The sequence below is a fragment of the Theropithecus gelada genome, chromosome 15 (assembly GCF_003255815.1).
Source record: "Theropithecus gelada isolate Dixy chromosome 15, Tgel_1.0, whole genome shotgun sequence".
NCBI classification, from domain to species: Eukaryota; Metazoa; Chordata; class Mammalia; order Primates; family Cercopithecidae; genus Theropithecus; species Theropithecus gelada.
In genome coordinates, this window is record NC_037683.1 from 8,886,210 (window position 1) to 8,898,414 (window position 12,205).

Here is a 12,205-nt window from a genome sequence, read left to right on the forward strand (position 1 = left end):
ATCCCTTTGCTGGGGCTAGAACCCTCATCTATGACTGTTACCTCTTAGGACGCAGCAAATTTTCCATGGAGAATCCCATTTCCATTGAAATTCTCTCTTCCCTGTGATGTGCTCATGCCCTCTCTGGCTCGTTCCCCTTAGTCCTTTCTGGGCTCTACTTCCTGGGCCAGGCCCTCTTTGTTAATTCTGTGCATCCTTGTTGTCATCTTTGGTTTTCTGATCCTCGGCTGTTGCTTCAGATCCACCTACTCACTCCCCGCCCTTCTTGAGTTCTAAGTCCTTCTGTGTCTCCAGCTCTCTTCTGGACATGCCAGTCCCTCATTCAACATGTCAAAACGACATTTAATTTTCACCCCAAACTGTAGCTCTTTCTTTTCTGGATCTTCTGTTTAATTCCGGGAAGCAGAACCTGAAAGTCACTCTGGAATCCTCCCTCCCCCTCATACCCTTCCCAGCCTCCACATCCAATCGGCCACTCACACACTGGTTGATTGTATTTGTTAAATGTCCCAGGAATTCTTCCCTTCTGTGCCTATTTTGTCTCATCTAGACTGTTGGAGCCATTTCCTGGCTTCCTCTTCCAAGTCCTCTTGTGCCTGCTGGACAATCTAAACTGCTAAGCTCATCCTTCAAGGCCTTGGGTGATCTAGTCCTGGGCTGTCTTTAGTTTCATCACTCGCCAACTCCAGTTCCCTTCCGCCCCACCCACTTCCACCTTGCACTCAAGCAGGACAGATCCACCCGATTCCTGGATATCTCCATGTCTTTGCAGTAGCTGTTGCTAGCATACCTGTCCCCTCTCATTGTTTATTTGGGGGGACAGAGTCATGCTCTTATACCCAGGCTGGAGTGCAGTGGTACAACACCATGCCCGGCTAATTTTTAAAAATTTTTTGTAGAGATGGGGTCTCACTATGTTACCCAGGCTCCCTCTCATTCTTCCAGACCAGAAACCCCGAGGCACAAGGCAAACTCAGGCTGTATTTTTGTTCATTTTGGTTCCCCAGCTCCAGGCAGTGTTCCTGGCTCACAATGTAGGCTTGTTATATGTTTGAAATAATAAAATCCATGTGTTTTATTTTAATCATTTGAAGAAAGCAAAATTTTGTAATGCTTCCCCCACCCAGTTCCTCAGCTCAGATTCAATCAGCTGTTTTGAATGATTACCCAGAGATAACAGTTAAGGTGCAAATCGTGTGTGGCTGCGTTTGTGTGTGTGTTTCACCTGTCGGTTTTTGGCGTCTGGGAATGACATTTTTCTTTGCACTGAGACATCAGTTATATCTAAAAATTATGTTTCTAAAAGGAATAGGAAATATGAATGAATAGGTTCGAGTTCAGTACTGCAGGCAGTTTTCAAACCAAATTTGGTAATGTTGATTAAAAATGGCTCAACAAAAAAGCACCTCAAGTATAATCATGGAAAATATTAGTACTACTTTGTATGTAGTAATATATTGTTAAGAGAATTATTCATTGAAATTATGTTAATCACAGGGAAAGACTATAACTTCCGTCTTGGTTTGTTTTAACAGGATCAGTTTGACAACTTAGAAAAACACACACAGTGGGGAATTGATACTCTTGAGAAATGTATCAAGTTTGTGAAAGAAAGGACAGAGATTGAACTCAGCTATGCAAAGCAACTCAGGTAAGTTGATATTGAAAAAAGTTATTTGTTAACTGCAAAATGATGTAAGGATAACATATATTCTCATTTTATAGTATAAATGTATATTTTAAATATTTTTCCTTTTATGTAAGGTAATATTTGAATAGAAGTGATTGTTTCTCATACAGAAAATTAATTTTCATAGAATAAAACCTAAATTACTGCTTTAAGGCCCCATTTTTTTTTTAACAAGATATTTGCTGAGTTTTGGATCAGCTTGTTTTTCAGTAAACTTTTTCTTGAAATATATTAATAACATATGTACAGAGAAGTACACAAATCATAAGTGTGCAGCTCCATGAATTTTGACAGTGTAAACACACTCATGTAACCGGGCACCCAGGTCAAGAAACAGAAAGACCAGCCTGAGAGGCCCCCTGGCCCCCTCCAGCTCCCTACTTTCCCCACAATGGTAACCACTCTTCTGACTTCTAACCACATGGATTAGTAGTGCCCACTTTTGAACTCTACATGAGTGTAATCATTTAGTATGCATTCTTGTGTATCTGGCTTCTTTTGTTCTATATTACATTTGTGAGATTCACCATGTGGTAACATGTGCCCGGAGTCTGCTTATTTTCATTGCTGTTGAGTATTTTGGTCTATGAATGCACCAGAACTCATCCGTTCTACTGACTAGGTGATTGGTTGTTTCCAATTTAGGCATATAATGAGTAGCACTCCAGCGAGCATTATTGTACAAGGCTTTTTGTGTGTATCTGAACACATTTCCTAGGATCTACCTGGGCGTCTAATTGCACGGTCACCGGCTACTCATATGCTTAGCTTTGGTGGATAGGGTTCAACCGTTTTCCAAGGTGCTTGTACTAATTCACACTCCCTCCAGTAATGTGTTGAGGGATCCTGTGGATAGTATTTTAAAAATACTTCGGACTGGTCACAGTGGCTAATGCCTGTAATCCCAGCACTTTGGGAGGCAGAGGTGGGCGGATTGCCTGAGGTCAGGAGTTCGAGACCAGCCTGGCCGACATGGTGAAACCCCGCCTTTACTAAAAATACAAAAATTAGTGGGGCGTGGTGGCAGGCGCCTGTAATCCCAGCTACTTGGGAGGGCAAGGCACGAGAATCGCTTGAACCTGGGAGGTGGAGGTTGCAGTGAGCCCACATTGTGCCACTGCACTCTAGCCTGGGTGACTGAGTGAAACTCCTTCTCAAAGAAAAAAAAAAAAAAAAAGTACTTTGGGGCCAGGAGTGGTGGCTCACACCTGCAATCACAGCACTTTTGGAGGCCGATGAGGGAGGATTGAGTGAGTCCAGAGAGTTCAAGACCAGCCTGAGCAACATAGTGAGACCCCTGTCTCTATTTTTTTTTTAAGTACTTTGGATCTCCTTACATCTTTAATGATGAGATTATCCAAGAAATTTGTGTTTTTATTTAAAAGTTCTTGGTAGAACTAAGCTTGAACTTGAAGTGGCATGCAAGTCTATAATGATTTCTTGTTGTGTAGTTGTAGTTGAATTGGTTTGTGGATATTGTTTTAAGGCCTGTTAAAGAGCTAGATGCTTTTGATTTAGAAACATTTAGTTTTGTCTTTTTTTTTTTTTTTTTTTTGAGACAGTTTTACTTTGTCGCCCAGGCTGGAGTGCAGTGGCACAATCTCAGCTCACTGCAATCTCCGCCTCCCAGGTTCAAGCAATTCTCCTGCCTCAGCCTCCCAAGTAACTGGGATTACAGGTTCGTGTCACCATGCCTGGCTAATTTTTGTATTTTTAGTAGAGGGGCTGTTTCACCATGTTGGCCAGGCTGGTCTTGAACTCCTGACCTCAGGCGATCCGCCTGCCTTGGCCTCCCAAAGTGCTGGGATTACAGGTGTGAGCCACTGTGCCTGTCCCCTTGTTTCTTTTTTTTCTAAAAAAAAAACTTTCTTCAAGCTCCCTCACCATTGAGTTTTAATCCAAAGAGCATCTGCATAAGAGATATGTGTTCTTGGCCAGGCGCAGTGGCTTACGCCTATAATCCCAGCACTTTGGGAGGCCGAGGAGGGTGGATCACGAGGTCAGGAGTTTGAGACCAGCCTGGTCAAGATGGTGAAACCCCGTCTCTACTAAAAATACAAAAATTAGCTGGGTGTGGTGGCGGGCACCTGTAATCCCAGCTATTCAGGAGGCTGAGGCAGGAAAATCGCTTGAACCCAGGAGGTGGAGGTTGCAGTGAGCCAAGATCATGCCACTGCATTCCAGCCTGGGCAACAGAGCAAGACTCCATCTCAAAAAAAAAAAAAAAAAGAGCTATGCGTTCTTATAAGGGTTTCTGTTGTTGTTTCAGCAAGCTGGGATTACAGGTGTGAACCACTGTGCCTGGCCCCAGATTTTGTTTTTATTGAGTGAATAACATGTAAAACATCACACAATGAAATAATTTTTCTTTTTTTCTTCTTTTTTTTTTTTTTGAGAAGGAGTCTCGCTCTGTCACCCAGGCTGGAGTGCAGTGGTGCAATCTCGGCTCACTGCAAGCTCCGCCTCCTGGGTTCACGCCATTCTCCTGCCTCAGCCTCCTGAGTAGCTGGGACTGCAGGCGCCGGCTACAACGCCCAGCTAATTTTTTTGTATTTTTATTAGAGATGGGGTTTCATCTTGTTAGCCAGGACGGTCTCGATTTCCTGACCTTGTGATCTGCCCGCCTCGGCCTCCCAAAGTGCTGGGATTACAAGCGTGAGCCACCGCGCCCGGCCAATGAAATAATTTTTCTAAGTGGAGAATCCAGATCAGTTTCCAGTGCCCTGTGTGCATATCAGCCTCGTAAACATGTCAAGGCTTTTCAAACTGAAAGTAGAAATAGAACATGGCCTGTTTCACTGTGATTATTTGAATACTGCACTGTCATGCAGTGTTGCCTTTTGTGTGAAAATGGGCTACATGTGAGTTCTCGAGTAGGCTACTGGTGTTCTTCCCACCACAGTCTCCCTTGCTGGCACCTCCTCTTCATATCACTGTGCCCAGCACCTGCTTCTCAGTCCTTCTCCCTTCCTAGTCTGTACTCTCCCGGTGACCTCAACTGTCTCATGGCTTTAGGCATGATCCGTATGGCAACAACTCGCAGATATGGATCTCCAAGCCAGACCTCTCTCCTGAATTCCAGAAACAGCTTGCTCAAAATTTCCACTTAGATATGTCTAAAAACTTGGTCGGGCGCAGTGGCTCATGCCTGTAATCCTGCCTCGGAGGCCGAGGCGGGCAGATCACGAGGTCAGGAGATCGAGACCAACCTGGTTAACACGGTGAAACCCCATCTCTACTAAAAATACAAAAAATCAGCTGGACATGGTGGTGGGCACCTGTAGTCCCAGCTACTCAGGAGGCTGAGGCAGGAGAGTGGCATGAACCCGGGAGGCAGAGCTTGCAGTGAGCCGAGATTGTACCACTGCACTCTAGCCTGGGTGACAGAGCAAGACTCCGTCTCAAAAAAAAAAGAAAAGAAACATCTAAAAACCATCTGAAATGTAACATGTCTGAAACTGAACTCCTGATCTCCCCAACTTAAAAATCCACATGTCTAGGCCAAGTGAAGTGGCTCACACCTAAAATCTCAGCACTTCAGGAGGCCGAGGTGGGTACTTGAGGCCAGGAGTTGGAGACGAGCCTGAGCAACATAGCAAGACCTTGCCTCTAAAAAGAATTTTAAAAAATTAGCCAGGCATGGTGGCACACACCTATAGTCTCACCTATTCGAGAGGCTGAGGAGGGTGGATGCTTGAGCCTAAGACACTGGGGCTGCATTGAGCCATGATTACACTACTCCACTCTAGCCTGGGCAACAGAGCAAGACCCTATCTCAAAAAAAATAAAAACCTGCATTTCCACGACCTAGATTTTCCTCCACTCACCTGAGGGTAGCTGCATCCTTCCTGGTGTAGGTCAAAAACCGTAGCATCACCCAGGTGCGGGCGAATCACTTGAGATCAAGAGTTCAAGGCCAGCCCGTCCAACATGGTGAAACCCTGTCTCTATTAAAAATACAAAAACATTAGCCAGGCTTGGTGGCGGGTGCCTGTCATCCTAGCTACTCGGGACGCTAAGGCAGGAGAATCCCTCGAAACCCGGGCGGCAGAGGTTGCAGTGAGCCGGGATTGTGCCATTGCACTCCAGCCTGTGTGACAGAACAGAGACTCCATCTCAAAAAAAAAAACAAACCCCTGGTGTCATCATCTGTGGCTCTCTTCTTTCTCTCACATTCTCACACTCCCCATCCCAAGCCATCAGGAAATCTTGGCCCCTCTACAGATTTATCCAGGATCTGACACTCATTATCACCTCCACTGCTGCCCCTGTGGTCCATGTCACATGGGCTATGTGGTCCATGATCTTTTTCCTGGTTATGATGAGTCTACTAATTAGTTTCCCTTATTCTACCTCTATCCCCTATTCCCTGATTTCTACAAAGCAGCCAGATTACAGTACTCCTCTGTTCAAAATTCCAATGCATCCCCATTTCATTCAGAGTAAATCCAAAAACTTTACAGTGAAAGTCCTACAAAACCTTGTGTAATCTGGTCCCCACACCTTTCTGACATCATCTGTTTTAACTCTCTTCCTCCTTCTCTCTGCTGTAACCATACAGAGGCCTCCTTCCTGTTTCTTGTACATGCCAGGCATCCCCTCACCCGAGAGCTACTGTGCTGGCCCTTCCATGCAGATACCACCTATGTGTTCTTCCCCAGGCTCCACATGCCTGACTCCCTCTCCTCCTTCCAGTTTCTGCTCAGTGAGGCCCACTTCGTCCCCTAGCCCACTTAGCCTGCTTTGCTTTTCACTTTTCCTATATTACTGGTAACTTTCTACCATTTTATATAGTCTTCTCATTTATTTAGTTTCGAAAATTGACAATATATCTTTCTATATTATTTGTATATAAAATTATATATATTTATGGTATACAACATGATGTTTTGAAATATGTATACACTGCAGAATGCCCAAATCAGGCTAATTAACATATGCATCTCTGCACAAACTTAATTTTTTTTGTGGTAAGAACATTAAAATCTACTCTTCTAGCAAGTTAGCAATCCCTCCCTTTCCCTCCCCTTCCCTTCCCTCCCCTTCCCTTCCCTCTTTCTTGAGACAGGGTCTCACTGTCATCTCGGGTGGAGTGCAGCGGCACGATCTTGGCTCACCTCCCAGGCTCAAGTGATCCTCCCACCTCAGCCTCCCAAGTAGCTGGGACCACAGGAATGCGCTGCCACACCCGGCTAATTTTTGTATTTTTTGTAGAGACAGAATTTCACCATGTTGCCCATGCTGGTCTTGAACTTCTGGGTTCAAGCGATCCTCCCGCCGAGGCCTCATACCTGCTGGGATTACAGGTGTGAGCACCCGGCCTGGCAATTTTCAAGTATACAATACATTGTTATTAACTGGAGACACCATGTTGTACACTAGATCTCTTGAACTTGTTTCTCCTAAAATTTTGTCTCATTTGAACAACATCTCCCCAAATCTTCCCAGAGAAATCTGTGTTATTATATTTACTGCTCACTGTCTCCTGCAGCCTCTCAGCTAGAATGCAAGCCCCTTATGGGTGGGGATCTTTGGGTTGTGCTCACTAATGTGTCACAGTGCAGAACAGTGCCTGGCACATAGTAGGTGCCCAGGAAATATTTGTAGATTGTGAGTGAATCGGCAGGGTACAGGCCTAAGATATTTAGCCAGCTTTGCTTTATGGGGAATTATGTGTTTGCACCGGCCTGTGAGAGCTAATGAGATTTTAACAACAAAAAGAACAACGAGGTGCCAGTCACTAGGGATGCTTTAATGAACGAGATGCAGGAAGTGCCTGAACCTGGAGTGCTCACCTTCTCACAGCAGATAACAGAACTGCATGCAAATTAGCAAAGAATTCAAGCATTTAAGATAGCGTTTATGACTCCAAATATGTAAACGCAATGATGCGATAGAGAATGAAGTCAGGGGTTGTTACTTAGGTAGGCTGGTCAGGGAAAACCCATTGCTTGAGAAGTGAATCATAAAAAGAAGCCAGACATGTGAGGATGTGGGGGGAGCAAGTACAAAGGTCCTGAGATGGGAACATGTATAAGGAATAGAAAGGCCAGTGTGGCAACAACATATTCAACAGATACTTGCTTGAAATAGTAATATGATGTTTAAAAATAGTGTGACCTTTGGGAGAGACATCTATCATTAAATATTTTTTTTCTGCATTGCAGGGGAAAATGCTAACTTATTTTAGACATAAACATAGGAGACTTTGATTCCTGTAGATCAGGTCTTAGCATGGGCCAAATCCATCCACTACTTGGTTCTGTAAATAAAGATTTGTTGGAATGTTGCCGTGCCCATGCATATTGTCTGTGGCCACTTTTGCGGACAATTGGCTGTTGAGTAGTTGCAAAAGAGATGCAGTTACCTGCAAGTCTAAATTTTTTTTTTTTAGACGGAGTCTCACTCTGTCACCCAGGCTGGAGTGCAGTGGCACAATCTCGGCTCACTGCAACCTCCACCTCCCGGGTTCAAGGGATTCTCCTGCCTCAGCCTCCTGAACAGCGGGGACTATAGGCACACACCACCATGCCTGGCTAATTTTCATATTTTTAGTAGAGGTGGGGTTTCACCATATTGGCCAGGCTGATCTCAAACTCCTGACCTCATGATCCACCTGCCTCGGCCTCCCAAAGTGCTGGGATTACAGTCATGAGCCACCACACCTGGCCCTGAAATATTTGCTTTCTGGTCCTTTACAGAAAACATTTGCCAACCCCTGCTGTAGGTCACTTATCTATTCAAGATAGTGTAGGTTGAAATTCCTAATTTTTTTTTTCTGAGTCTGAACCTAATTTATTTTTCAGACGGAGTTTCTGTCACCCAGGCTGGAGTGCAGTGGCATGATCTCCAGTCCCTTTCCAGAAGCTATGGCCCCTGACACTCTGTTAGCAGAGTAACAGGGCCTGCTCAACCTCACCCTCACTGCTGCTTTGTTTCCAAACTGATCTTTGTCAACTTGATACTTAACAATTGGTACATCTAGGTCTTAAATTGCATTTCTCTTAGTATGCATGGGGGTTGAACATCTTTTGATACATCTGAGCCATTTATGCTTTTAAAAAATGAACCATTCAAGTCTTGGTCTGTTTTTAATTGGAGCTCATTGTATATAGAGGGTAACTAGGTGAAATCATTTTATAAACATATTGCATATTGTATATATCATATATATAAAGTGAATTTAAATTTAACAGTATAAATGACAATAAAGTGAAACTGAGGGATCTGCTAAGCTTTAAAAATTAAACTCTTTAGGTCAGGCATGGTGGCTTATACCTGTAATCCTAGCATTTGGGGAGGCTGAGGCGGGCAGATGACCTGACGTTAGGAGTTTGAGACCAGCCTGGCTAATATGGTGAAACCCCGTCTCTCTACTAAAAGCACAAAAATTAGCCGGGCATGGTGGCACATGCCTGTAACCCCAGCTACTCAGGAGGCGGAGGTTGCAGTGAGCCAAGATGATGCCACTGCACTCCAGCCTGGGTGACGGACTGTCTCAAAAAAAATAAATATTAAACTTTTGTAAAATTTATCAAAAAGATTATGAAAAAAACCTTGTAGGATGTTATTGTGTATAATTCCATGTTGATATTTTAAACAGGCTCAATTGACTGCTATGAAAGATAAGGAAAATATATATACATATTTTGCTCCTTCTTCCAGTTGAGTTATATGACTTGGTTCTGAAACCCGTTTTGTCGTAGTTCTATATTTGAACGTAGAGTCATGTCAACACTTCTCTCTACAACAGCGTCTCTCCTTGACTCTCGGCATTAAAGAAGAATATGTTCCCCCTAGTTAGAGCTTGGGACGTGTTCCCTGAGTTCTTTCTTGCTTGAGAATGCCACCATACTTTAACACTTTGACTTGGTTGTTCTCTGGTCACACTTTCTTTCTCTCTCCATGTGGCTGCATCGTCTTTTGGAGGAAGAGTCTGGGGCCAGCCAAATGTTTTTCTCTGTAGGCAACATGGCTGCTTCTGAGTAAATATATGAATAATTTTAGTTCATCTTAGCAGTCTGATAACTTCAATGGAGTTGATCATCGTTTATCAGATAGCTTTTCTTAGAGCTCTTTCCTGTATAAATTCTATGCTTCATTTATTTCAGGGGAACGTTCTTTGATTATGTCTGAACGTTTTTTCTGTTCTACTTACTGGGTCATATACTTCAGAGATATGAGTTATCCTTACGTTTCATCTTATTCTTTAGATCCTTTTATTTTTCTGATTGTTTTCACATTATGGTTATTTCAAACCTTTCCTCTATTAAATTTGATGTCCACCCTCATTTATTGATGGGTTCTATAGTGGTATATTTTAGTCCTTAGTTCATTTTCTCAGCTTTGTGTCTTCCTTCTCATTCCATTTTATTTTATCCCGTAGTGTTGGGATTCTGGATTTATTGCCTTTGTGTTTTTACTAAGTTTGTCTATAGTATAAATAATCTGGAGGAGGGTGATTTTTGCTTATTTTCCTTATCTGTTTTCTTGCAGACTGCAGTTTGTTTTTTTTTTCCTTTTCCTTCTGTATTACCTGTCATGTCTTTCACCTTGCTTATATTTATTTATTTATTTATTTATTTTTTTGAGACAAAGTCTTACTCTGTTGCCCAGGCTGGAATGCAGTGGTGCGATCTCAGCTCACCGCAACCTCTGCCTCCCAGGTTCAAGCAATTCTCCTGCCTCAGCCTCCCAAGCAGCTGGGATTACAGGCACACACCACCACACCTGGCAATGTTTTTGTTTTTGTTTTTGTTTGAGATGGAACTTTGCCCTTGTTGCCCAGGCTAGAGTGCAATGGTGCAGTCTTGGCTCACTGCAACCACCGCCTCCTGGGTTGAAGCGATTCTCCTGCCTCAGCCTCCCAAGCAGCTGGGATTACAGGCAACACACCACCACACCTGGCGATTTTTTTTTTTTTTTTTTGAGATGGAGCTTTGGCTCACTGCAACCACTGCCTCCTGGGTTGAAGCGATTCTCCTGCCTCAGCCTCCCGAGTAGTTGGGATTACAGGCATGCACCACCACCACACCTGGCTAATTTTGTATTTTTAGTAGAGACGGGGTTTCACCATGTCAGGCTGGTCTCAAACTCCTGTCCTCAGGTGATCCACCCGCCTCCGTCTCCCATAGTTCTGGGATTACAGGCATGAGCCACCACGCCCGGCCCATGGCTGGCTAATTTTTGTATTTTTAGTAGAGACAGGGTCTTGCCATGTTGGCCAGGCTTGTCTCAAACTCCTGACCTCAGATGATCCAACTGCTGGGATTACAGGCGTGAGCCACCGCCCCTGGCCACCTGGCTTCTGTTTAGTAGGGGCAGTTTAGTGAAGTGGTTGAGTTCAGACTCAAGAGTCCCAATGCCGGGGATGTAATCCTGGTTCTTCCACTTATCAGCAGTATGAATTGGGTCAAATTATGTGAATCATCATCATCATCATCCTCACCTTATAAGGTTGCTGAGCGGGCTTAATGAGGTAAAGAGCGTAAAGGTCTTAGGCCAACACCGGTGGTGTGTTTGATTCTAACGTGAGCCGCACCGGTGCCGTCTGCTCTGATGGAGTGTAGGTGAGTGTTCCTTGCCACGCTTCCTTCCATTTCTGGTGCCACTGGTCTTTCCCTGGGAGTTCCACTTGAGGCTGGGGTATTGTATGTTCTGCTTGGTTTGCTGAAGGCCAAGGACAGGTGTTTGTAGAGTCGGGGTGGGGAAAGGGCCTGACTTTGAGACTCTGAGCTCTGTCATTTCTTCTGAAACTTTGTTAGAGGTTCTGTTATGGGGTTTACACCATTAGGTCAAAGATTTTCCTAATTGTATTAGTCCATTTTCACGCTGCTGATAAAGACATACCCGAGACTGGGAAGAAAAAGAGGTTTAATTTGACTTACAGTTCCACATGGCTGGGGAGGCCTCAGAATCGTGGCTGATGGCAAAAAGGCATTTCTTACATGGCAGCAGCAAGGGAAAATGAGGAAGAAGCAAAAGTGGAAACACCTGATAAACCCATCAGATCTCGTGAGACTTATTCATTATCACGAGAATAGCACAGGAAAGACCAGCGCCCCATGATCCAATTACCTCCCCCTGGGTCCCTCCCACAGCATGTGGGAATTCTGGGAGATACAATTCAAGTTGAGATTTGGGTAGGGACACAGCCCACCCATATCCCTAATCCTGTGGACTCCCTGGGTGTGGGGTGAACCCCCAGGGCACTCAGCCTGAAGCCTGGAAAGTGGACCTCCCGGGGGCGAGCCCCGGCTTCTGCCCAAGGCCTTGGGTGGTCAGCATAGATGTCTTCCTCTCAGAATTTTTCCATCACTATTCCCTGAGTGCTTACCTCCCAGTTTACTTCTGTCTGGGTTGACTTTCAGTGTTAGTGGACGTTATTTCCCTTTCTGTGATGGGGAGGAAGGATTCAGCTCCATTCTGTCCCAGAATTTTCTGTTTCTCTTCTTGGTCATTACTTTCTAAAGTGTATGGACTGAGGTTAGACTCCTTTCTTCTTCTTCTTTTTTT

The 12,205-nt window shown here is 44.3% G+C and overlaps 1 protein-coding gene across 10 annotated transcripts in view; it reads left to right on the top strand.

Moving 5' to 3' along the window:
- FNBP1 (formin binding protein 1) overlaps window positions 1-12,205 on the top strand; it is a 161,705-nt gene that overhangs the window by 51,816 nt on the left and 97,684 nt on the right. For all 10 annotated transcript variants that reach the window (XM_025360746.1, XM_025360747.1, XM_025360750.1 and 7 more), the window contains exon 2: window positions 1,536-1,651. In XM_025360746.1, the coding sequence (XP_025216531.1) occupies window positions 1,536-1,651 (116 nt within the window). The remainder of the gene's footprint in view (window positions 1-1,535; window positions 1,652-12,205) is intronic.